Below are 27,696 nucleotides of genomic sequence, written 5' to 3' on the forward strand. Positions count from 1 at the left end.
CAAACGTTGGTTTTCTCGCAAACACCATCGTCTTTGAAACAAGGGGATGAGAATTAAAAAGCGCCCTCTTTTGCTTATATTATTTCATACAAACGTACAGTGTGCGGTGTTGATACCCAGACTACGATCCCGGCCATATCTCTTTGGGCCCCTGCCCCCTTTCAATGTTGGTTCCGACTGCCGGCCTTCTGCGTTACATTCAACATTGAGAGGGGTGGGGGACGAAGGCAGGGAATACCATGTTTATTGTCAGTGGGAAGTGGACAGGGAATGATTTTATATAACGTAGGAATGGGTGGCCCGAGCGTTTCGGCCGGGATTGTAGGCCCCGTTGTCGGAGGAACACAACTCGTCTTATTTGACTGGCGACCAACAATGTTGTTTTCTTTTTGCTTCCGAAAAACTGCAAACAAACGAAAAGACCTGGCCCCTCTTGCCTTCCCCAGGCTGGTAGGGGCCGCAGTTAGCGAAGAGCCGGAGTGCTATTGAGTGTTCCTCGGATATTCTGATACCAATACGGTCTAAAGCAGATTGAATCAAAAGAGGGTGCTTTCAGAATTAAGAAACGACCATGGTCACCGTTTACTGTAAAAGGAGGAAACTATCTCTAAGGGACAGAAATATATATATATATATTTTTTTTTTTTTTTTTTTTTTTTTTTTTTTCCCTGGAGGGGGAAATTTATTCAAGTTTCTTCAATGTACAAAGCTACACAAACTACTGGTAAAACCAACTACTTATAGAACGATACTAAGAGAGAAATGGCAAATGGCAAAAACAGGAAGTTTGATGATTATGCAAGGCATTTAGTTGGTACATAGCAAAACAAAAGGCTCCCATTTGGTATTGAACTTATCTAAGTTGTTATTCTTAACAAAGATCATTTTTTCCATTACAAAATAGTGATTTATTTCCTTTTTGATAAGAACAAATGAAGGCTTTCTGTCGTTCATCTTCATCCGATAAATATGAAAACGGCAAAGAATGAGAATTAAATTGAGAGCAGACCATTTTCTATTAAGGACACCAAACAGCTTAGTCGTGTTGTCAAAATTAATGTCAATGTTCAGTGTATTAGTCAACCAGTGTTTTATCTGACGCCAAAAATACAGAGACACCTTGCAATTACAAAACAAGTGGACTAGTGTCTCTTCTTCCCTTTTACAAAAAGTACACAGATTAAAATTCTTCCGACCAATTTTAGAAAGAAAGGAATTTACACCCAGAATTCTATGCACCAATCTAAACTGGAACCAACGTAACTTGGTGTCACATGTACAGTTAAAGGGTAAACCACAGAAAATGTGGAATCGGAAAAATCACGCCAATTTTTTCTTCCCATTTAACAATAAACTTGTACACAACTTTTTTGCTGGAGGTGAAAACACTGTACAGACGGGTGGAGCCCTTTATATCCATCAACAAAGTCTCAAAATTAAATGGTAAAAAAGGGCGAGCAATTTCTGTGGTTTCTCCATTCAGTACATTACGGAAGGAATGTTTGATTGCATTGACCACGCCCCCGTACTCTAAAAAAAATTTTCTGACCCTGAATTTCCTTTGAAATGCCACAAGAGAAAGAGCCACACCTTGCGTGTCAAAAATGTCACACACGAAGTTCACACCCTTTTTGGCCCAGTGTTTATAGTTAATGTTTTTGTTACCGACCATAATATTCTGATTATGCCACAACACATTTTTCAAAGCGTCAATTTGACTGGCAGGTACATGACACTTAACAAAGCTGCATCAAGCATTAAGAACATCAATCCAAAAATGGTTTTGATTTGCGGCCCCTTTTAAATAGATCAGCAATGCCTGGTGGCCTCCCTCGAGTGCTAGAGGATCATGAATGTTCGAAATCTTCAAAAAAAGAGTGACCCAACCCAAGTTATTTGAACTTAGAAATCTGCGGATCCAGGTGACCTTAAGGCCTTTTATATACGAATGCATGTCAATCATTTTAACTCCTCCATGACTATAGCCTTGAATCATCTGGTTCCTGGACACACGGTCATTCCCTTTCCATATAAAGTTATAGAACATACAGTCTAATTCTTTGATAACATTGCTAGGCGGGTTGGGAAGAGTTAAAATAAGAAAAGTAAGCTTAGATAAAAGGAGCGACTTTGTTACAGTAACTCTCCCCAGCACCGTTAGGTTACGTTTAGACCACTGCTCGATTAAACTTTTAATAGCAGAAATGACCTTGGTGTAGTTCAAATTCACCATACTAGCAAGATTAGTGTTAAAGTCTATACCAAGGGCTCTGAAAGAGTTTTCAGCCAAAACCCAGTTGACTTTGATGTGCTCACAAATCCCTTTCTTACGCCCTTTGTTGCTACCAATCCAAACCGCATTAGTTTTGTCAATGTTGACTTTTAAGCCAGACATTCTAGCAAAGGCCGCAAGTATTTCAAAGGACTTTTCAAAGGAGCCTTCTGAGCCGTCTAAAAAAAGAACTGTATCATCAGCATACTGGGAAAGTCTGAATTCACAACCGCTAGCCATTATGCCTTTAAGCACTTTGTCTTTTCGGATCAACATTCCGAACACTTCTGCACATAAAAGGAATAGGTAGGGGCTCAAACCGTCACCCTGTCTACAACCTCTTTCAATCTTAAAAGATTCGGAAAGAAAACCATTCACAAAAACGGAAGCTTTCGCCCCGCTATAAAAAACACTGAACCATTTCTGAATGGAAGGGCCAAAATTAAATTGTTCAAGAACCTTCAAAATGAAACTGTGTGAAACTGAATCATAGGTTTTTTCAAAATCAATTAACAAAAACATACCGGGAATATTATTGTTTTCTGTAAAATTAAGCAGGTCGTACATCAGCCTAATGTTTTTCTCCAATATACCGGCCACTAAGAAAACCCTTTTGTTCTTCATGAATAATGAAAGGAAGAGCTTTTTTAAGTCTATCAGAAATGCAAGAAGAGGCTAGTTTATATGAGGTATTCAAAAGTGAAATAGGTCTCCAATTTTTAAGAAATTGGCGTGGCTTGTCCCCCTTAGGCAACATCGTAACAATACCATACTGTTGCGTAATTGAAAGACTCCCTGAGGAGTATGCATAATTTAAAGAACGCAACAGGTACCAGAGAAGAAAAACTTATAAAACTCGAAGCTGAAACCATCAGAACCTGGAGATTTGTCATTTTTGCTCCCCTTTAGAGCATTTAGGAGTTCATGGTATGACAAAGGACCTTCCAGACTCTCCCGCAGTTTATCCGAGAGAACTGGAACTCCAGTAAAAACAGAGCTCAAATTGCTGTCGTTCAAGTTTTCAGCCTCGGAATAAAGTTTTTTATAGAAAAGCCTAGACTCATTTAGGATTTCACAGGAGGACCTAGCATAAGTGTTGTCATCTCTGACAACAGAACTGATAGTTTTATTAATCATCTTGCGTTTTTCCATGTTCAAAAAATACCGTGATGGTTTTTCACCCTCTTCTATCCAGCGGGTCTTAGATCGAATAAGAACACCCTCCATTTTCTTTTTACGCAGATCAATAAGCTCAGTTTGTTTTGACTTAAGCTCTTCAGTGACTGTTAAGTCCCCCTGAGAAATTTAATAAGGAAGATTTTGAATCGCTGTCTCAATGTGGGACTCTCTCTTATTATTGCTTGTCTTTTTCCACGAAGCGTAAGAGATTGTTTTTGATCTAATCTCCAACAATAGCATTTCGAAAAAGAGCTGATCATTAACAGTAAAATGGATGTCATTTGGATGGATGTGAACCAAGTTGGAATGCAGATAGGGAAAGGCTGCATAAGTTTCTACAACCTTTTTAATAGCATTTTTAATTTGATCAACGTACACCGTATCAGAAAGAAGGGAATTGTTAAATTTCCAGTAACCTGGCCCTCTATCCATTTGATTGAAGTCAAACTGAATGTCTATTAAGGAGTGATCTGTACGATACCCTGGCTTAATATCGCAACCGGTGACTTTAGAGTTCATTTCTGAAGAAATGAGAAAAAAGTCTAATCTAGACTGCTTCACTGAATCATGCCGCCTCCAAGTGTAACTAGCAGTAGTAGGATTCTGAATACGCCAGGGGTCAGTAAGATCGTGCTCACCACAAAGACTGAGAACTCTTTTCTTTGCTAACGGGTTATTGATATTTACGTAGTTAATACAATCAATACTATCGTTCAAAACCAAGTTCCAGTCCCCACAAATAACCGTGTGGGGGTTATCAAAAGTATTAATAGTATTGCTAATAACATCGTAGAAAAAAGGCTCATCCTTATTTGGACCATAAATATTAATCAAGGTGATGTTCATCTCTACTCTCAATATTTTTGTCCCAATGGACGTCCTGCAAACAATAAATGGAATGTTTCTTGGATTTCAAAAAATGCAGAACATCCCTCCTTTTTGTGTGATCAGCCAAACCACGGCAATTCATAGAGGCTATGGATAGGAGCTGTCGTTGCTTTATATAAGTACTTTGACCGTTAATCATCTACAATCCTTTGAAACAGTAGAGGCAACTCAATAATAGAAAGAAAGCTGACATTCCATGTAACCAACACAATAGCCTTAACATTCTCTACATATCGTATACACGAAAGCTTTGACTGTACAGAAAAAAAAGGTTTTACTAGTACTGAATATTTCCTCCTCCAGGGTTTTTACATTACCAAACCCCCCCCCCCCCAAACCAGCAAAAAAAGGGCCACTGGCAGAAAAAAACAAAAACAAGGTTGGACAAAAAACCCTCCCCCCAAACCACTAACCCAAACCCAACCCCACCCCCCATGGACCAAAAAGGACCCGTGACGTAACTGATGAACCCGTCCAAAAACCAAAGCTAGATGGAATTTAGCCATAGAAAAGACCCCTGGGAACTCCGCAAATAAAAAAAATAATAACAAAGGGTAGCAATACGGACTGAAACCCACGTTTAACGCAAACCAGGCAGATAGGTAGAAAAACGAGGGAAAACAAACTACCCTAACCAGATTATAAGAAAAACCAAAGCAAAAAGAGATTATATTATAAACCAAACGTGAACGTCAAATGAATATATAACTTGTAACTTAGGGACAGAAATATCCTGCCACTCGCAATTCAAAGGCCGCGCGCAGTTCTCCAGGACTAGGCGCCCGGATGGGTTGCCGGTGTCTCAGAGAAATCAGTGCTGCCGGAGATTCTTTCCCCTGTTTGAGAAACTAACATGGGCTGAGTGAGGGTGATTTAACAGAGGGCGCGATCACAAGTAGTTTGTCACAAGTTTGCCGTATAAGGCGGGCAGGGAACTTTGGGAGAACAGAATCTCCTGACACACCTGCCCAAAATGGGTACAGAATCACCGGGGACAGATTTCCATTAAAAACACCGGGCCAAGGCGGAATCCTGCGTTACGTGTTAAACAATCAAAATGACTTCAATCTCATCCAAAAGTTGTAATAATAGTAAATACATTATGTTCGCAATGTGTTCATTTAATTTTTTTTTTTTGCTCCATTGAACATTCTTGTTTCCAAAAAAGCAGTGGTAGTAGACTCTGAGAAAACAAAGGATACAAATGAAAATCAGTTTAAAATAACACTTTCAAGCACTAGTGAGTCTTTCCACTTGGTGTATCTCAACATATTCTGAAATTAACAAACCCGTGAACATTAATTTGAGCTCAATTGGTCGTCGAAGTTGCGAGAGAATAATGGGAAGACACCCCTTGTCGCACAAGTTGTGTGCTTTCAGATGCCTTGAATTTGAGACCTCAACAATTCCAGAAAGTACTTCTTCTCAAAAACTAGTTTTCTTCAGAGAGAGCCGTTACTCACAATGTTTTATATTATTAACATCTCTCCATTGCTCATTACCAAGTAAGATTTTTATGCTTACAATTATTTGTAGAATTTTGAAAGGTATTAGAAAATGCTTTAAAACAACAGAATTTAGCCATTAACTTATGGTTTGGTGTAACGTACCCCAGAAAAGGTGTCTTCAAATCAAAATCCTCAGTTTGTTGAAAAAAAAGTTGTTAAAGCTTGACTTGAGTAGTAAAGTAAAACGTTCGTGTAAAAAGCAATACACAACTGGCCTTATGTCGCTTTATGTGCTTGCAAATTAGTCTGTTCTGACGAAATACATTAATATTGACAATGTATTTTCTTGTTGTTTGACCTCGTTTGAGGTAACAATTTAATTTAAAATTTAATCAATGTCTGTTTAATGATAAAAAGCGAAACTACCGTTGGAGTTTCGAGCCAAGGGGGCAATGATGTGTCATAGAAACAATTAGGTGAATATTTTTGCTCGAATAAGATGAAAATGTTATGTTTATTTAAACAAAACTAACTTCGATGTGCTAGTGTAGTCAACACATTCACTTTGTTAACCAATCGGGCACTTCGAGCCGGATGGTGGCGCAATACTTCTTCCTTTTAATTTGTTTAAGTTTACAGATTTTAGTGATGGTAATTGTTAATGTAATCATGTGATCAATATGTTTTTTGGATTGACAAAAAGTGATCAGACAGAAACAAAATCACACTACAATTGCACGCACGTTAATCTCCCCAGCTGATGGCTCTGTGGTGCCCGGAAGCTCAGTGGTGACCTTATCATCATGAGACTTACACGGTCTATTGTAGGGAAATGGTTGATCACTCTGGGGAGACCCATGTGATATTGACGTCACATTTGAAATAATATTTACAAACTGGGGGGGGGGGGGGGGGTCGAACACACACACTAAGCCCACAATAACATCCGAGTATTATAAGAAACGCCCTCTGTTGGTCTAACAATTTTGCAGCCTTAGTTTTAACCATAGCTTTAATCTCCTATAATTAGGAAAGGCGAGAGTCAAAGGTTTCCGATGATACCATAATGTACGTAGGGGTGTACCGAACGACAAAACTGCGAGGAATACAAATCAGCGATACTTCGCGCTATGTAGAAATAAAAGGGGCACAAATGAAACAAAAGTACGTTTACTTAACAAAATCATGTTTTGTTTATAGCTTCATGACTAAAATTAAGTTATCTGAATATTGACCATGAAAATATAGATCCTAAAGAAGTAGAACAAAAAACATTGTTACAAAAAAAATCTATCCACAACGACCCCTTCCACATGTAACCGTCCCTTGCACGCTAATGCATTGCGCGAAACTTTACTCATTTTCACATAGCGGGTTACCTCTGGCTACCACGGCGAACAAGTATATGGACAAGGCAAGGAAACACCAGGGCTACGTTAATATAAAGATCGCAGGTTCCTAATTGTCCAAGTAATTTGTTACAGTGATTTGTTTCATCAAACATTAAACTAAAATGTATCCAGTCAGTTTCTCGTTTAGGCCTGGCGTTGTTGTTTTCTTTTTTTTTATTTTTTTTTTATCTGTATTTTTTATCTGTACAGATGTCATGTTTTGGGTTGTTTGTTTTACTGTTTGCAAACACGATTAAACTATAATCTTGGCTGACTTTGCTACAAACTCGACAAAATACATTCATTGAATTTCTTTTTCAATCTATAAACTTCCGTACGAAAGAAAACAACAGTAAAGCCAAAATGGAATTTGGTCCATTAGAGGGCGCCCCATTGTGGCAGTTTAACCCGGAAGCATATCTGACCACGTGGGCAATGTAGTGCTGTTCATGTACCCCGTGAAAAAGATTCGACATTGGTCCATTGGCGTAAATAGTGACGTCCTCTCCACCATGAGTCTCTGAATCAATTGGGACAAGCGCTGGATGGTGAAAATCGGCAGCCTCTGCACAAACAAAATAATAAAACAATGTTTATCACAATAAAATGATTGTTTACACAAGTTAATGATTAACTTCATGAAATGGCAAAGGGGCACTTTCCCTTGGCAAAATCGTGTTTGCAAAAACTTCCCTGTAACTTTGCCAAGTTATATGTTTAACATTTAAAATATTTCAAAAAGTCTGCATATACTCGGATTTAATTTTACTGAGTGGTGTACCTGAGTGGTATAAACCAATACTCAAAGTAATCAATTGAAGCTTTACCTGTGTTGGTATCCGTCAGATTCCGTCTCGAACCAGTACTTTTGAAGCTGTTTAACTCCTCAATTCCTCCAGGGCCGTTTGCATATGAGAGTGTTGTAAATGGCAAACCGTCATTCATCAGACCTTGACGTTTATGCAAAACCATTTTGTTGTAGTTAGAATTTAAATATGAATGGTTTGACGATGAATCACCATTCACTTATAGAAAACTGAGAAGCTTGCACAACTTGTTAACATTACTTACTGGTCAGAATTCAGTCTGAATTCGGGTAACTTAACGGAGTTTACTTTTTGTTTCAAAACATAATCAAGCTGCAGTCTACAAACAATTGGATTTATCGAGAAATATCGCCCTTTGAAAAAAGGGGAAGTAAATAAATTATAATAGTTAGAAACAGTCTCTCTTTAAATTCATTGTATACTATTTTGCATACAAATGATATTTTGAAAGATAAAGCTTTTAATTGTTCAAAGACACTGGCACTATTGGTAATTGTCAAAGACAATAAAATATCAAACGTCGAAGTTGCGAGATAATAATGAAAGAAAAACACCCTTGTCACACGAAAGTTGTGTGCTTTTAGATGCTTGGTTTATATACATCAAACTCTAAGTCAGAGGTCTAGAAATCAAATTCGTGAAAAATTATTTCTTTCTCGAAAACTACGTTACTTCAGAGGGAGCCGTTTCTCACAATGTTTTACACTATCAACAGCTCTCCATTACTCGTTACCAAGTAAGGTTTTATGCTAATAATTATTTTGAGTAATTATCAATAACAATAACATAACATAACAATTAATATTTATAAGGCGCTATTCCATCAAGATCATAGCGCACTAGAAAGAAATTAACTTGGAAAAAGGTGAGTCTTAAGGACTTTACGAAAAGCAGAAAGAGTATTAGATTCCCTAATGGCAGTTGGGAGATTGTTCCAAATCATGGGCCCAGCCACACTGAAAGCCTTCTGACCTAAAACTTTGTTTGCTCGGGGAACATTCAAGCGAGTGATGTCAATTGTGGACCGGAGAAATCGTGGAGGAGTGTAATGTTACAGTTAAGTGGTAATAATGAGGTGTAGTTTTGTTAAAGCATTAAAACGAGAAGAGCAATCTTAAAATGGATTCGTTCTCTAATTGGTAGCCAATGAAGTTCCCTAAGTGATGGGGTAATAATATGTTCTCTCAAGGGTGTGGAACATATTAAACGACCTGCACTATTTTGTAGTCTTTGAACTCTGTCCAATTCATATGACGTTGCACCAAATAAAAGGAGATTGCCATAGTCAATACGAGAGCGGACTAAAGCTCTGACAACATGATGGAGAGTATCCTTATCCAGGTACCGTTTGATTCTCCTTAAGTTACGTAATTGAAAATTTGTTGATTGGCAGAGGCTGGAAACTTGCTTGCTCATTGTCATATTATGAGAATCAAATTTTATTTATAAGTTGCTGACAGAACCAGTAGGGTCAATCGATGTATCAGTTTTATTTTCATTGAGCTTAAGCTTGTTAGAAGTTATAGTGTCCACTGCCTTTAAAGTTATATTTGTGGATGAAACTTACCTCCTCTGCCGAGTATTGGACTACCACGATCAGCTGCTCCTCCTATAGATAGTACATGGCTATGGTCGGCAGTTACAATAAATAAAGTCTCCATTTCATTGGTCATTGACATCGCCTTGGCTGCAGCCTTATCCATTGCAATGGTATCATGCAGGGCGTGGTAGGCTAACCCGTCATGATGCGCATGGTCAATTCGGCCACCTTGGTGTATCAATTCAAGATAGTATGATTTATTTGTGTTTGAATTATTGAAATTTGATGAAAAATCTGGTAGTGTGTCTTGTTCGTGAAGAATGTTCACGCTGTCACCATCTTGGTCATGTTCCCTGTTTTCATAATAGTCATGAATGCTAACATTCATTGCGCAAACATGGCACCAGCCTCAGTTTGGTTACAATGGAGTATAAAGTCAAGATGGCCACACCGTGATAAAGGTTTATAATCACGCTGTCACCATCTCGGTCATGTTCCCTGTTTCCATAACAGTAATGAATGCTAACATTCATTGCGCAAACATGGCACCAGACTATTATTTTGTCCAGCCTCAGTTTTGTTACAATGAGTTTGAATGGAGTAAAATCAAGATGGCCACACCGTGATAAAGCAACATCATAGACGGAGTTTTTGTCAACCAAGATTCGAAAACTAGGAATACATAGATAACAAACGATAGCCCTAGTTTTTAAAAATGTTTGTTTACAACCAAATTACAAGTTTGCAGAAAAGTCTACTTTGGTGACAAAATCTAGTAGGTCGGTTGCATGTTTGCTATATTATTTGGCCGTCCATGCCAACCTGCGTGGTCTTGTTATCAACAATGAACATACATACAATCTGTGACTGGACAATGGCATCAAAGAGACAATGTAAATACTCCATATAACGAGGTTTCAGATTGTCAATGATTTCCTAAGCCTCAAATATAAGAGGTAGGGCCTATAACGATAACCTCTTGTGAAACAGCAGCAATGACACAATAGGCTCCTGTAGTCTTGTCCAAGGTCTTTTACGCAAGCACCGGCTCGCTACTATGAATTCAAGAACTGCATAGCTACTATACTGCACGGTATATAACAGTACTTAATACCGTGGGGTCGAAGCATGGTTTTTCGAGGTTGTTGTACCTCATACAACGAGGCTGCAACTAGACTCGGTATCTTGTACTGTTATGTACCGTGCGGTATAGTATCTATGCAGTTCGTGAATTCAGAGCGGGTCGGTGCTAACGTATAGAGCCTTGGACAAGGCTAGGGCGCATGAAACCAATTAACCAACACTCTACAAAAACCAGAAACCTGTATGTTGTAATAATAACTTACCCTCAACCATAAGGAAGAACCCGTCTTTGTCCTTCTGAAGTATCTCAATGGCCTTTTTTACCATCTCAGACAATGAGGGCTCACCCCCTACGTCATTCATTCGGTTGCCTTCAAATTGCATATGACTGGGCTCAAACAAACCTAAAAGGTAAGCAAAGTTAATACAACTGTCAAATAAAAGTTTCTATATTAAATCGTCCTGGTTAGTTATAAAGTTCAAACTTATGCCTTTTCACTTGTTCTGTGTATATAAATAAATTAGATAGTCAAAAGTTTCTTCCGTGGTTGACAGCTCCCTATTAGAGAGGTTCCGCAGAGTCACCGATACTCTTTACGTGAACGGATACGTCATAATACGTCATCACTTTTTGAGGTCCATGGGGATGTGACGTATAACCGTTGTACACAAGTTAGAATAGTCGCTCAAAACGGAAACCTGTCGCCATACACTTAAAGGAACACGTTGCCTTGGATCGGTCGAGTTGGTCTTTGAAAAGCGTTTGTAACCGTTTTTTATAAAATGCATATGGGTAGAAAGATGTTGTAAAAGTAGAATACAATGATCCACACAAACATGCCTCGAAGTTGCGTGGTTTTCCTTTTATCTTGTCGACTAACACGGGGGGTCAAAATTTTGACTCCCATAAATGGCCGACCATGTTAATTCGCACAGTAGAAGGAAAACCACGCAATTTCGAGGCAAACTTGTGTGGATCATATTCTACTTTTAAAACATCTTTCCAATCATATGCATTTTATAAAAAACGGTTACAAACGCTTTTGTTTTGACCAACTCTTCCGATCCAAGGCAACGTGTTCCTTTAAGTAAGAACGATTATATTTTGTTCATGTTTTTGGAGCGGATTGTTATTTTTTAATGCACCAGGTTTTCACCATGTCTTTTAGAGGTATCATACATGGATGTAATTGGACATTGTTCCACCATGCTTCAAAAAAATAACAATGGACTAAAAAGTTAAGCGACGTATCTCACTTTAGCCTGTGGAGTTTTTATGTACTGTACATTTGGTTAATAGCGCCCTCTTGAGCCTCAAGTTGAGGGTATTCGTTAGAATTTTGCAAAACAAAACTACACAGCTCACTTGACGCGAACGCGTACGATTCGATATCTGTATGCGTATTCGTATCCGCGACTCTGCGAAACCTCTCTAATAAGACGGACACAGATTGTACGTAATATTGTGATATACAAAATAAAAAAATAAAAAAGTGCTAACAAAAGTTATGTAATGGGGTAAAACCGAATTAGGTTTGCTGGAATATAAAACTTAACTCTCATTATACGGCAATTATGGTAGCCTACGTCTATGTCACCGCAGTTTGTAAATGACGACGTGTGGCATCTAACCTAAAGCCCGTGCCAATAAGTGACACAACCCCACATCATGTACGTACATGTACATTTAGCTCAGTATAGATGCGGCGCAAGGGTTGTAGGCAAAATCATGTTCCAAACGACATACCTTGGTTACATTGGCTGTGCCATACAGACGATAGATTGTACTTGTTCAAATTGGTACATAAAGCAACAACTCACCTAAAAGATTGTCAGTTTCAAGTGGATTGACGTCTTTAAATTGTTCCAAATTCCACACGTACTTGCTGTTTGTCTTGTCTTTACCTGCTTGCCATTCGTCTTAAACAAAACATAATATTGTAATACATTTATTGAAATAAATCCTTTACTTGATTGTTATTAAGAGCTTCATGTGACCGAAAGAAAACTAAATGCTGTGGAACTATAACTATCTTGAAAACATCTATAAAGTCAAGGTTTGATCAAGTGCAACTATTTCGATGAGAGATACTTCTACAAGAAAACAAACTTTAAACAGAACAAAAAATTAAAAAAAAAATAAATAAAAAAATAAGACGAATAGATTCATTACCATTAAATAAGTTCATCTGGATTGCGGAAGTATATTAAATTAAAGATTCCTTTTTACAAATCCAAAATTATGTATGATGTTACTTACATATAATTTACAAAGGCTCCTAGCTTAGGAGTGAAACGTAACTAATAGTACTAAATTATATGTAAAGTATACATCATACATAATTTTGGATTTGTAAAAACGAATCTTTTATTTCAGATTCATTACCACTTTATATTCAAGTACATTCCTCCTATCTTCTATAACTACGCACCATGCTGTCTCTATGGTAATGTCAGCGTCTTGTGGCTCATGGACAGTTATCGATTCACCATTATCGACTTACCAATATTGATTTACCATGGTCGTTTCAACATTATCTTTTCCCATTATCGATTCTCCATTTCTGATACACAGTTATATTTTTACGACTATCGGTTCACCGTTATTGATTCACAAATATTATCGAATCACCATTCTCGATTCACCAACATCGAGTAGTCGTTATTGGTTTACAAATATCGACTCACCAATATCGACTAATTATTATCGATCAAATTATTGATTCACCATTATCAATTCAGCATTTTTGATTTCAGTAGCTCGGTTTCTATGGAATCCGGATGGGATCAGAAGCTGTTAAAGCAAAATGGTGCAATAGTCATCAATAATTGGGTTTAAGTTTTATCAGGTATACAAACCAATGAGATTTCGTCCATCATTTCTAGATCCAGCTTTAGAAGAGTCTTTAGGATACTCTGGGTCGGCAGCTTCTCTCGGTAACATTTCCATCCTTCCCCCACCCATTATAACCTGGCATAGATTAATGAAGAATTAGTATAAAAATGACCGTACCATGAAGTTGGTGGTCGGCATGCAGCAATGACTAGCAGGAAGGGTATTCTAAGAATCTGCTTCTTAAATAGACGGACACCTAGCCTTGACTCAAGGCTGTTGGCGTAGTGTGCCCCGGCCCGGCGCGATTCGGCAGTCTGCACGCTGTGCATACACGAACAATGTACATGTATACAGTACATTGTATGTACAGTACATTGTACAGTGAGAACTGTATAGCGAAGTCGTGAGTACGGTCGTGTCTTTCTACTTTCAACCTCGCACACGTGGCTCAAACAACAGCCTTGATGGGTCTGTAACAGCTTTATCGGAATTCCGATAAAAGGGCGTGCATGATCTGGGCATGTCATTCTAAACATTGGCCAATCACAAGCGCGATTGAGAATGACGTATTACTGCTAGCAATCATGCCACGTCCATGTGTGTATGTTTGTGTGTGTAACGCTGTACGCTAGCTAGCTGTATGGACATGAGCGTGGTGTCACTATGGTGTATAATGGGTCTGAATGCGCTGCCGGACGGTACTCGGGCTACCGATGTGAGCCGGACAAGCCTCGCTCGGTCGGTACGGTGTCAAAAAACTTCAAAGTGAGGAGGGGTTCCTTGGCCCCGTTGTCTTGTGTTTCATTATAACACGAGGACTAGCATCAGTACAATGTAGCTGGTAGATTTGTCCCTGAATGGGAAGCTGCTTTACTATAAGTGTAACGTTGTTGTAGTAGTATGGCAAGAGTTAGTTTATGAAATTGATCTTTACTTGTAGTTGTTGTTCAGCCACACGCCATCTTCTACCGTCTGGTATGTTTTTGACCAACACATAATTTATTTTCGATCCCCAACTTTGATTTACTGCGAGAAACGTAACGCATAGTATGTGTAGACAAAATAAACAGCTGGGTTTCTTATCTAATCTGGTCTGAAATGGGGAAAACAGAATCTTATTAAATGTTAGTGCTTCAAGGGGATGGGGTATGCCCAACATAATTCTAACCAAGTAGCCATTGCCGGAAACCCATGACACCTTGATACTTTTTGAACTTTTCTCAAACACACTTCACACACTGTATGGTCCCATTTTCTTCCTTCGTATTTTTAAATCCATGATTGGTGCATTAAACTTGGTTGTTTTATCTTGTTGAAAGCTTCTGCAGTTGTGCCACGATGTAGGCTACTGTTGCAAATTATACACCATTGATTTACACAACTTTGTTTTAGGGTAGGGATTTCTTCCTCTCGCCCGCCGCCATTGCATTTTTTTGCACAGCAGCCACGGCTTGTTGTTTACGTCGGAGCACGTGCGTGTGCTTGCAGAACGTTGTGATTGACATCGCAGCAAGAGTTTATAGGTCAACCAACAACCAATGAGAACGGGTTGTTAGTAAATATTACCATAATGAGCTCCGCCCTAAATTTTGGCAGTTACAAAACCATCAAGGCGCTACTTAGAAAGTACTCATGATGTACCTTACGTGTACCATACAGATGGTACATGTAATGTACATACATACAGTAGGTATGTGTGTGTACATACGCTGTACACGTATTATATGCACTGTGTTATGTATGGGGTGCGCTGGCGGAACTCAGTGACGGGGACTGGGATTTTGCAGGTCGCGGCTGGCTGTAGCGCCTTGATCAAGGCTAACGGACACCATGCATAAGGTGATACTGACAAGTTTGAAATAATGGCTTTCGCCAACCTTTCATTATGTAGCACGCTTGAAAAATTCTATAAATTGATTAACTGTTCTATATCGTTCTAATTTAACATCTATTATGTTCTATATCGAGTGCTTCCAGCTACCTGTTTCAGTGCCGGTCAGTTTGTGAGATACTTTGATTCAAAAACCATAACACCCATGACAGAGGGTGGCGAATAATCAAACGGTACATTCAGAATAGTGAACGCAAACACTGGTTTGTGTCAATGTTGCAGATTGTACCTGTGTATCCTGTCCGAGTGTTATGAGTTGCTGTGAGCGATGTCAATGCAACCGATGTCAGTTTCCTTCTGCGGTATATCAGAGTCACACACCCAGTCTCGATGGGGCGAATGTGCGTAAAGTGCGGCAGGGGTAGCGTGTGTCACATGGGCAGTGCTGACGAATCCCGTTGCCTTGCCTTTAGAAAGCACACAAAGCAACGAAAACCTAATTTATTAGCTATATTATATTCGATCGATACAATTTCAAGAACACAAGATTAAAATTATTACAAAACACTTGACAACAAATCAATGAAAGTAAATCATAATTATTATACACATATTGACTGGCAATGAGGTAATTGTACGTCTACCCCCGAGGGACTTTGAGTGACCAGAAGAGGGACCTATTTCCCGAGGCTGAAGGCCAAGGGAAATAGGCACCTCTTCTGGTCACTAACATGCCCGAGGGGGGAATAGACGTACACTAGTACCGAATTGTGTCGGTCTTAAATGTGAAATAAGAACAACACGTGGAAAAGAAAGGATGTTTTGTAGTTGCTGTTCACGGTTCAAGTCAAGAGAGGGCGCTGTAACCGGGCACTATTTTCAAAGAGCTAGTTCCCGCAAAACACATGCGCCGATCACTAGACTAAGCTCATCCCACGAGACCGTGTTCAGCCAACCAGAATACAGAAAAGGCAAGAGGTGTGTTATAAAACATTATATGAATATGTTGACGTTCTTTTAAACTTACCAGACTTTTGAGCAGATATCATAACAGACTCCACATTAGCATTGAGACTAGATTTACAATCTCCTTTAATAGCAGAATCGTCTAGCCCTATCACTGCTGTCTTGGTTTTAACACCACTAAAATAAGCAGTAGCCGTACCAGCCGAGTCCGGTACTTGCCTATCGGTATTGTACGTCTAGAGGATGAAAGAGTGCAGGAAATATTCTCAGACTAAATGCTCCGTATGTTTGACCACGTGGGGCGCACTCAATATAGTGGGTGCGTTCGTTTAGCTTCCCTGGGTCGACCCCGATCTGCCCGGTACGTTCGAATAGCTTTGACGGGGCTCATCCGGGTCAGCCCCCATCCCCCCCCCCCATGCCCTGCTTGTGGAGTGGGTCACTTGGGGTGACCTGAGGTACATGCCATCACCACGAGAGGGTGAGTGTGTTCGTTCGATTAGCTCTTGTCAGGGGTTCACCCGAGTGAGCACCACGGGGTCGACCCAGGGAAGCTTATCAGGCACACTAGCCTTGCTAAAGGCAGTCGCGTTATTCGCTCCGAAAAGACGCCGCTGTAAGCCCACCCGTATACCCTGTGCGTGGTGCGTGCGATTAGACCGCATGACCCACCCGTATACACACTGTCACATCGTACGACTACTGTGCACATAAGTCATCCGCACTCATACCACTAACCGCATGCGGAGGCCGTCAGGCCGACAGCCTTGTATGTCGGTATACTTTGTTTTGCTGTTACGGTTTTTCAGCATAATTGTATGAGGAGTTGTAATAAGATTTGTTTAAAAAAAATCTCCTCGAAAACCTAATAGTTACGAAAGCCCTCCAGAAAAAACAACGATGTTTAAATCTGTGATAACGGCTTGATTCGTCATAATGGATTCACCAACGCCTCCCCTCCCATCCCTACCCCCACCCCTCCCCGCGTAAATAGCGGATGGCGTATCAGCGTTACAAATCCTTAACGATTGAATGTGCATACAATCTAATTACATACACGTTTTGATGATTCCGTAATGATGGACTGTAAATTGTGATAACCAAATCAAAATATCTTGGCGTTTTTTTTTAGCACTATTCGAAATAGTTGATCCTCAATGTACACGTTCTTAATAAATTGTAGGCCTCTCATTGACATGCTTGGAGTATTTATCAAATTACTGGGCCCTCAACTTCTTCAATGCTATTTATTTATTCAACAATCTTCTCCTGCATTTACAGATATTTGTTTGTTCATAACAATAAGTAAAACAATGAAAAAGGGGAGTGGTACGAGGTCTTAAGCGTTTGTCTAAAATCAACAGTATCTTAGGCCCCGTTCCCACTGGACCCCGCGTTAATTTGGCCGTAAACAAAAGACTAAGCCGAAGGCGGGCCGGGTCCTTTATCTACGACCACGACCCCGCCAGTTTGAAACGAATGTTCAAGACTATGACTTAGCACAATTTATTCTTACTAATATAGCAAAGCCATTTTTGGTTTACATGAATAGGCCCAAAACAATTGGAATGGACTTGTAAGTTCAAACTTGTGTTAAATAAATCCTGATCAAAGTTTGTATAAATCTCTCATAATATGCATTTGCAACTTGTCTGTAATCTGAATGTAGCTGGGGGCAAATGTGTGTAAACACCGTTTGTAATGTTGTCAAAGACCAGTGTTCACTCTTGCCGTATCTCAACTATGCATAAAATAACAAACCGGTGAAAATTAGAGCTCAATTGGTCGTCGAAGTTGCGAGATAATAATGAAAGAAAAAACACCCTTGTAACACGAAGTTGTGTGCTTTCAGATGCTTGATTTCGAGACCCTCAAAATCTAATTCTGAGGTCTCGAAACCAAATTCGTTGAAAACTACTTCTTTTTCGAAAACTACGTCTCTTCAGAGAAAGTCGTTTCTCACAGTCTTTCATAACTGCCAACAGCTCCCCATTATTCGTTACCAAGTAAGGTTTTATGCTAATTTGAGTAATTAACCAATAGTGTACACTGCCTTTAAGCACATGTTGACGATTTTGAGATTTTCAAAATATGAACGAGTCCTTTATGTCAAAGAAGTTGCCCAAGATGGGGACAGAATCTCCGGGGACAGATTTCCATGAGACACCGGCCCAAGGCGGAATCCTGCCTTACGTGATTTTTAAAACAATCAAAATGACTTCAATCTCATCCAAAAGTTCATTTGATTGTTTTTGATTTTTGTGCTTTGTATTGATTGTTTTTGCTCCATTGAATATTCTTGTTTTCCAAAAGCATTTTTGCGTTTCGGTGGTAGTAGACCCTGAGAAAACAAAGAATACAATTGAAAATCAGTTTAAAAATACCCTTTAAGGGCAAAGGCAGGACACATTAATAGGTAACTTTCAACCACTAGTGAGTCTTTCCACTTGGTGTATCTCAACATATTCTTAAATTAACAAACCCGTGAACATTAATTTGAGCTCAATTGGTCGTCGAAATTGCGAGAGAATAATGAGAAAATCACCCCGTCGCACAAGTTGTGTGCTTTCAGATGCCTTCAGTTTGAGACCTTAACAACTCGAGAAAATACTTCTTTCTCAAAAACTATGTTTCTTCAGAGAGAGCCGTTTCTAACAATGTTTTATACTATTAACATCTCTCCATTGCTCATTACCAAGTAAGTCTTTATGCTAGCAATTCTGTTGAGTAATTACCTATGGTGTCCAGTGCCTTTAATGTTGCTCTGTTGGTGGCGCACTGTACTATAAATACATTGTCATTGCATTTCGATTTCGGAAAAAAAAACCACTGAGTTAGTGTAAGTAAACATATACTTCAAAAGAGTGGAAGCACGAAAGAGATCCATCTGAACAGTATATATATTGCGTACACAGTTCTTTCTTTGATAATAAACTTGCACTTTAACTCACAATCATCAGGGAAATACATCAATTGAGCGGAAATAGAAGGAAAACGGCCAGGAACTTCAGGAAGCAATCACACAGTGCAACCCAGTAGGGCGGATATACATGTAAAAACACCATACCATTAAAGCATGTACAAATTGATCTCCATTGGTAACATACAGCCTCATCCAAACCAGTGATAGAGTAAGTCACTGCTTTCAATCAGTGACTTTACCACATACACAATGTAGTGTAGAGTTTTACACCATTAGTATCCATTCAATATACAGTATCATTCAAACCAATGATAGAGTAAGTCACTGTCATAAATCAGTGACTTTAACACGGTATTGACGCACAATTGTAACATACAGCCTCATCCAAACCAATGATAGAGTAAGTCACTGCTTTCAATCAGTGACTTTACCACATACACAATGTAGTGTAAAGTTTTACACCATCGGTATCCATTCAACATACAGTATCATTCAAACCAATGGTAGAGTAAGTCACTGTCATAAATCAGTGACTTTAACACGGTATTGATCCACAATTGTAACATACAGCCTCGTCCAAACCAATGGTAGAGTAAGTCACTGCATTCAATCAGTGACTTTAACACGTATCTATGATTGGCTGCTCATCGATTGTCAATCAAACATCGAAGTAGACTGATGGGCACTTCAATGAAAATACAACAGTATTTAAACGCGCTGCACCAGCAGCAGTGTTCATAACAACTTTGCATCTTCTCGGAAAAGAGAAACTGAGAAAGTTTGGACTACAAGAACACAACATCATCAAGGTAAGTGTTCTCGTTATACTGTCGGACCCGGACTTTGGCTTCTAGATGCATGCAGTGTATTTTAGGGTAGCCTCTTATTTCAAGAATGTTGCAGTTTTGGTCAAGAAGGGGCACCACTCTACCCAATAAAGCAGTAACATTAAGGTGCTTTACCTGGCAGCTGGTGCCAGGTAAAATGCAGTAAATTTCACAGTAGCAGTTTTGTAAATTGTGCCTTGAAAGGGTAGTTTGCTAAACTCCACTTTGAAATTTACTGCACTTTTAATACCTAGCACCCTGGCTGCCAGGTATACAAAGCACCGTAATTTTGACGGATTATTTTGTATAGCGTATTCAGCTGAAGTTCTCATGTAGTGTTTGGGTCACTTGCTCTCTGCCAACATTAGTGTACTGTGGTACTGTTTGGTGGTACAGATTGTAATGCCGTTGCATTTCCCTTTGAAACCACGATACATAGTGTTGTGTCGTTGGGGCTTTTATCACCATACTTGCAAGTGGTTTCCGTTTTGGAGCAGCAAGTTCCGCTGGTATTCTGTACATTGTCTTGTTCAAATAGTGGGCAATAAAAGTTTACCTAGACAGTTTCAGTTGAATGTGCTTGATATTCTGCTCGTTTTAATGTGTGTGTACTCTTCATCCAAAAGCTGTCAACAAAATTAACAACAAGTACTGATTAAATGGCATTGTGTGACATGACCACTTTGTTATTTTCTTTTATGTTGTGGGTAAAACAAAACGAGATTGAACATAATGCAACACTTTCACAATTATTATGGTGATCGGTGTTTTGTACAGCCGACGTGGGGAGGGGCAACCGAGGTAAAGCCGAGTTTGGCTGTTTTCCCCAAAAGTTTATTCAAAACCTGGACCCCGTCACGGAGCATGCAACATTAATTGTTTTATTTTACCATGATAATCGATTCCTCTTGTTTGGGGACAAATTGTTACCATCCTCCATTATTGTTACGACAATAATGACACAGTTTAAAACTAAGACAGCATATTTTGTAAGCCAAAACATGGTGGCACACTGTCTTAAGGTGCTGTCACTTGACGTTTTAGCCACCGTATGTCAACGTATGAAAATTTTAGCGAGTACGCTGGCGTACGTCGAATAATTATGAGTAAAGGCCCCGTCACACCTTTAAGCCAGCGTATGCCGACGTTTGCAAATTTCTCTAAAACGTTGGCATACGCTGAACTATCGATGGATTTTTCAATTTCTAGCGTATACGAAGCGTATTCATAACGAGGTGGACGGATGCATACCGTAGAAGTAACTTACACAGAGCGTTTCCATAACGAATGCTTAGCGTGCTGACGGCGTTCACAACTTATGTTCTACGATGGTCCAACTACTGCATAGAGCGTGGGGGCAGCGTATTGCCGACGATCACATGCAGTAGCCTATAAAGAGGGTGCCTCTCGACGATTGAAATAATAACTGCACTTGACATCGTATTAATCCTTATGCGAACCCAAATTGTATATACCGATTCACATAACTCTGCCAATACACCATTACATGGTAGCTGTAAGTTTAGAAACAAGTTTAGTAAGTTATGTGGTCATCCGGAACACGTCAAATACGTTCGACGTAAGTTCAAAGCACATTACTCATATAGGTTATAAGAAATACGTTTTTGGTACGCTAGACATTATATCGACGTATGTCGACTTCTGATAACCTTACAAGTAACGTGTGTGAACGTGCGTCATCGATTGTATAACGCACCTACAACTTATGCGGAACTTATGAACCACACGCTGGCACACTTAAGCCCTTTTCACACTACAGGTATTTCCCGGGAAACTCCCGGGAAATGTTAGTCGATCTGTTCAAACTACAAAAAAAAAAATCCCGGGAAATAACATTTTCCCGGGAAATAATTTACCCAGTTAAGGGGTAGGGTTAAAGGAGTTAACCCCGGGGAAAAACGTTTTTCCCGGGAAAAGCAGCTAGTGAGAACGAAAGCGGGTCTAACTTACCCCACATTTTTCTTCCAATGTGTTGAGACGTCATTAATCTCGAAAGGTCACAGACGTCAAAAATAGCGCGCCAATCAATTCGCGTGGTAACAATAACCCTTTTTTGTTTTTTCCTTCTGAAAGTGTTTACGTTCAGGTACGAAAATAAAAGTGAATAACATCTGTAATTTACAAATAAATATATGAATTAAAAAAATTGACCACGTGAATGGAATAGGAATAGAATAAATAGTTGGCGTGAACAAGCTTCCTTCTAGTACACACGCCATGTGTGTATGGTAGTTCGTATTTTTACATGTACTTGGCCGTTGGTGGACTTGTGTTGTCCAGAGTCAGATTTGAGTTCATCGATCGACATTGCTGTCTACAACCTGACAGTAAATATTTTAAGTCAATTTGTTGCTCAATTTCTTACGATGGGTAGAAGTGACCGATGGAGTGATGATGAAATTTTGAAACTAGTTGCATTTTGGGCCAACGATGCAGTCCAAAAACAGCTAGATGGGCATAGGCCTACAAGACACGGGAAAGTTTTCTCAAAATTTGCTGACTGCCTGCGTGGTGCTGGGTATGAACGGACCCCTGCCCATTGCAAAAAAAACCGAAAACCTTGGGTAAAAAAGACTTTAGGTCGGTAGGATACTAGTTTTGTTTTTCAAGGCCTAAATATTTTCTATTGCATAAGTGTTCTATTGCAAACATTTCTTTTTAGAAGAAATATACATTTAAAAGTCGTTATGAAGCCATGAAAAAGCCTATTCAGTGTTCTTTCCTTGCACGATGGGAAAACAGCACTGTTGATGTTGGAAGGGAAGAATGCTTCTTTTGCTTTCTAATTCTATTGTCAGATTGCGCAAAATCGACCGTGCGGTATTTTTTTTCTATAAAATCTTTAATTATCTTGGCCCTTACATCATGGACATTATTATGCAATCCTTCGAAAAATGCCATTCAGAGAATTTCTAGGCCTTACCTCAGGGTTGATTCCCTTAACCCTGCCCCTGAGCAGGGTGAATTATTTCCTGGGAAAACATCATTTCCCGGGAAATTCCCGGGAGTATTTTTGTAGTGTGAACAGATCAACCAAAAGTTCCCGGGAATTTCCCGGGAAATAACTATAGTGTGAACAGGCAAAAATTGAGATGAACGCCAACACAAAACCTCGGGGTAAAACACGGACACAAAAGTCCATTCAATTACAGTTCTCAAAAGAAAGAAAAAAACTGTCGCAGAGTAGAAAGCTCCCTTTCGCTTTTTCTAATAGCAACTTGCTCCCACCACCAGTGGCCGCTCTTCATGGTAGACCAGATTGACCTTTGACCAATACTTCAGCAAGTGCCATGAAACCCGTCAATCGCACGACAAATTCCATACGATTGTTATACCGCATGTCTTTAAAACACTGTCACAGCAATCGTCTTCTCCTGACAAGACGCCAGCGACGTCTTCCCCGAACTGCAAGACTTCTTCTCCGCCGTAATCACACAATATATTGGTATAACAACACGCAAATACACAATTTATGTGCAGCCATTTTGGGTCGCATGTGGTAAGGATTTTGCAGCCGGCCGCGTGGCATTATGGGAACGGACTTCCGTCCACAAAACATTGTAACTTCCGCATGGGCTGACCTGTTTACCACATTTCCTGGGGTTTGATCGTAAGTGTGAAACGACCTTGCATATTCCTGGGAAATAGTACTCCCGGGAGTTACCAAATTGGGATAGTGAGAACGGTTGCTGGGGTGGCGGTGGGGTTAAAAACTCCCGGGATTTTCCCGGGACTTTATTTCCCGGGAAATGGCTCTGTAGTGTGAAAAGGGCTTTAGATTTTGTTGTGCATGCACACAATTTCTCGACGACCTCGCCTTACTACGACGTACACGGCGTGTTTCAGCGTGCTCATAACTTATACAAAACTTACCCATAACTTATTCGACGTACGCCAGCGTATTCGCCCCAATTTTGTATACGTCGGCATACGCTTGCTAAAATTGCTAAAACGTCTAGGTGTGACAGGGCCTTAACATTCAATAGTAGTAACGTGCTTTGAACCTACCTCGAACGTATTTGACGTGCTCCGGACGACCAAAGAACTTAATGAACGTGATTCTAACTTGCATCTACCGTATAATGGCGTAATGGCAGCGTTTATGTGAATCGGATACAAATTGGGTTCGCGGGAGGATACTACATTGTCAAGTGCAGTTATTATTTCAATCGTCGAGAGGCACCCTCTTTGTAGGCAACTGCATGTGATCGCAGGCAATACGCTGCCGCGCGTTATGCAGTAGTTAGATTACCGTAGGACATAAGCTGTGAATGCTGTGAACAGGCTAAGCATTCGTTATTGAAACGTTCTAAGTAAGTTACTAATACGGTCTGCATACGTCCAACTCGTTATGAATAGGCTTTGTATACGCTCAAAATTGAAAAGTCCATCGAAAGTTCAGCGGATGCCAACGTTTAAGAGAAATTGCCATACGTCGGCATACGCTGACTAAAACGTCAAGGTGTGACAGTGCCGTAAGTTAAGATCACGGCTAAATACGCCGATATACGTCTTTGGATTATGCTTTGAACCTATGTCGAAATTATTTGACGTGTTCCGGACGACCACTTTTGATGAAATTAAGTAGTGGCAGCGTATTGGGAAATCGGTATACACTAATTGGGTTCGAAGGAGAATACAGTGACGCCAAGTGCAGTTATTATTTCAAACGTCGAGGTACCATGCAATACGCTGCCGCGCGCTATGCAGTAGTTAGACTATTTGTAGATATCGTGTCTTTTTACACGAGGAGAAATCCTCACAATGTAGACAAGTTGAGGAATCTTTCTTGGATTAAAAATGAGCGAAGTGATACGGACAGGAGCTCAATGTATAGGGTGTTGGTTTTATCTCAAACAATCACTGTGTTGCACCATCTCTTGTTGATATAGAGGCATACGCGCCCCACCCTGTCTCTTCACTGTAATTTTTTAATCTCTGTCAAGTCGAATCCGAGATCCAAAGCCGTCTATATGGAGATCGTTACTATGGGTTGTATTGTCTAACAATGTCTCGGTGAAGGATACCAGAGTCTCTGTGTTTACGCATGTGATTAAACGAGCTCATCCTTTTGGGGGCATAGGGAACGGCAATGGACAGTACCATTGTTGGGAGAAAGATTCTACCGGTCTGATTAAATTTCTTTCTCCTCAACACCCATATTTCCTCGTTTTCTCCTTTTAAAGTTGTTTATTATTGTCTGACAGTTGTTTGGGTGTCATTGGGGAGCATTTCAACACGATATTCAATATGTTAAAGATCAAACGAGCCAACGGCACCCTGCCGTAAGCTAAGTAGGTACTCAAGTGTGTAGCGGTAGCCACTTTGTTGTGTGGAGCGATTATTTAGCTCAACACAAGGGAACACTTACGATCAATACGGCCAGGTACATAATTTAACACACACATGCTAGAGAAGCGCCTTCTATGTTTTTATCGTTTGTTTTATGTATTCTATTAAATTACAGATGAAGATTACCATAGCAACAGTGACCTTTCTTCTTTGTATTTTGCAAGTTCCGTTCATGGTGGCTAAAACAACAGTTTCACCTGACCCGGAGACGACGTGTAACTCCTGCTGCCAGGGCCCAGCCGGTATACCTGGAATTCCCGGGTCAAATGGGAACCATGGTCAAGGGCTTGTAGGGTCCCCTGGTGAGGTAGGTCAACCCGGGGCTAAAGGAGACATGGGGTCAGATGGATTAGTTGGTGAGCCAGGCGCTAAAGGGGATATTGGACTTACGGGAGAGCAAGGAGTCGGTCAACCAGGGAAACAAGGACCTCGAGGTCTGCCCGGGATGAATGGTTTGAAGGGGGAGAGAGGTGAACCTGGACCAGCTGGACAGACTGGTGAAGCAGGTGAATATAGTACGCGACGGTCCGCCTTCACTGCAGTGAGGAATACCACCTTCAGTCCTCCATCCATATGGGATCATCTGCCCTTTGAAGAGTTATTGTTTTCAGAGGAAGGGACTGATTTCAACTTGAATAATGGCACGTTTACGTGTAACGTGCCTGGGGTATACGTATTTATGTTCTCAGTCAATGAACTATCAAGTGGGCGTTTACTATGGGTCAAGCTGATGAAGAACGGTAACGCCATTGTTGCAGGGGGTGTACACGATGCAGATCATCATCAAGTGAGCAGCAGTGCAGTGATTCCCCTGCACCGTGGAGATCAAGTTCACTTAGCTGTATACGGTCACGTACATAGTACCTCTAACCATCACACGTCTTTTACTGGATTCCTGTTGTACGAAATCTAAATCAAACATAAAAACACACGGAAACGTTTTAATGTTTTAGACAACGATTTAAATAAACTAATATGCAACTATATAGTTTTTAAAAATGGGGTCAGTTTGCAAAGTGGTTCGGTCCGACGTCTTTTTCAGCGCTGTGCAGCAAACACTTTGAGCCGTCCTGCTTCAAATAAAGCGCCTTGATTGATGTCACGAACAGCGCCCTCTCGGGTCGGGCCTACTTTTAAATTTGTTAAATTTTGAAACTAAATTTGTACCTTAGATAAATGTTTATTCATATTTTACTCATCAAAACACATATTTTAGTGACAAAAGCTTTATTTTGACAAAATACCTATTCCAGGTGACTTTAAACACACTGGTATTTAGCAATAACGCTCTGAAACCAACAGTTTTGTGATCAAATTTTAGTCCTATTTGTATCCTTTTGCCCGAAAACATCACTTTACTTGTAATTCGTTTTTAACAAAAATGTATACACTGGCTTAAATCAAACGGAAGTAACTTAGCAACGCGATACACCCAAAGCTTGGACATTAAACCAAATAACTGCTGCTGGTGTGTTCTTTCCAGCCCCTGCATTTGAATCAAATCTTCAAATTGTCAACATCTGATTCATTTCACAATTAAACAGTTATTACGTTAAAGGTCGTCAAAAACACAGTGTTAATGTTTGCATTAACGCTAGAATACAAAGCATTAGTATATAACTAGATACTTGTATTTCTACAAAGCATGTTTTTGTTAATTTTAACTATAATCCATTTAGTGTACTAGACGTTAAGATATATTGCATAGTTTTAGAAATAGTCAGGTGTCACTTGAATGTTTTAAATACATTGAAGGAATGAACATTAAAGCCGATATCAATTGATTGTTTTGGTTTTTGTGTTTTGCGTATTTAATTGATATTGAACTAAAATTATTGGTAAATACAATTTGCAAGCTGAACTAATTTTCCTAACACTGTTTTACACATTTTTGTCAAAACCTACAACACCTCAGAAAATAAAATGTAACGGAAACTTTTTACCGTTTTACCTTCAAACAGTGCAAGTTTACCGTAAATCAGTGAACATTGATTTTGCGTCCTTCTACAAAAAGTACACAAACCCTAAAAACTTGTCAGTGGGAAGTGAACAGGGAATGGGTTTAAATAACGTAGGAATGGGTGGCCCAAGAATTTTGGCCGGGATTGTAGCCCCCGTTGTCGGAGGAACAAAACTCGGCTTATTTGACTGGCGACCGAACATGTTGTTTTATTTTTGATTCCAAAAAACTGCAAACAAACGAAATGACCTGGCCCCTCCTAGGTTTCCCAGGCTGGTAGGGGCCGCAGTTAACGAAGACCCGGAGTGCTATTGATTTTTCCTCGGAGATTCTGATATCAAACGGTCTGAAG

The 27,696-nt window shown here is 39.8% G+C and overlaps 2 protein-coding genes across 2 annotated transcripts; one reads left to right on the plus strand and one right to left on the minus strand.

The window, feature by feature from the left end:
• Positions 1-3,085: 3,085 nt before the first annotated feature.
• LOC139950978 (alkaline phosphatase-like) lies at positions 3,086-25,138 on the minus strand. Its single transcript, XM_071949806.1, has 10 exons — positions 25,040-25,138; positions 16,323-16,497; positions 15,677-15,762; positions 13,488-13,599; positions 12,450-12,548; positions 10,892-11,032; positions 9,573-9,773; positions 8,006-8,128; positions 7,517-7,743; positions 3,086-3,568 (listed from the first exon to the last, which is right to left on the minus strand). Exons 1-10 carry the CDS (start codon positions 25,136-25,138, stop codon positions 3,086-3,088), a joined length of 1,746 nt encoding a protein of 581 aa, XP_071805907.1.
• On the plus strand, positions 19,936-27,002 carry LOC139950239 (uncharacterized). The gene is made up of 2 exons (XM_071948856.1): positions 19,936-19,993; positions 25,500-27,002. Exon 2 carries the CDS (start codon positions 25,500-25,502, stop codon positions 26,295-26,297), a length of 798 nt encoding a protein of 265 aa, XP_071804957.1. The 5' UTR covers positions 19,936-19,993; the 3' UTR covers positions 26,298-27,002.
• Positions 27,003-27,696: the final 694 nt, after the last annotated feature.

This window comes from Asterias amurensis, chromosome 18, assembly GCF_032118995.1.
Source record: "Asterias amurensis chromosome 18, ASM3211899v1".
NCBI classification, from domain to species: domain Eukaryota; kingdom Metazoa; phylum Echinodermata; class Asteroidea; order Forcipulatida; family Asteriidae; genus Asterias; species Asterias amurensis.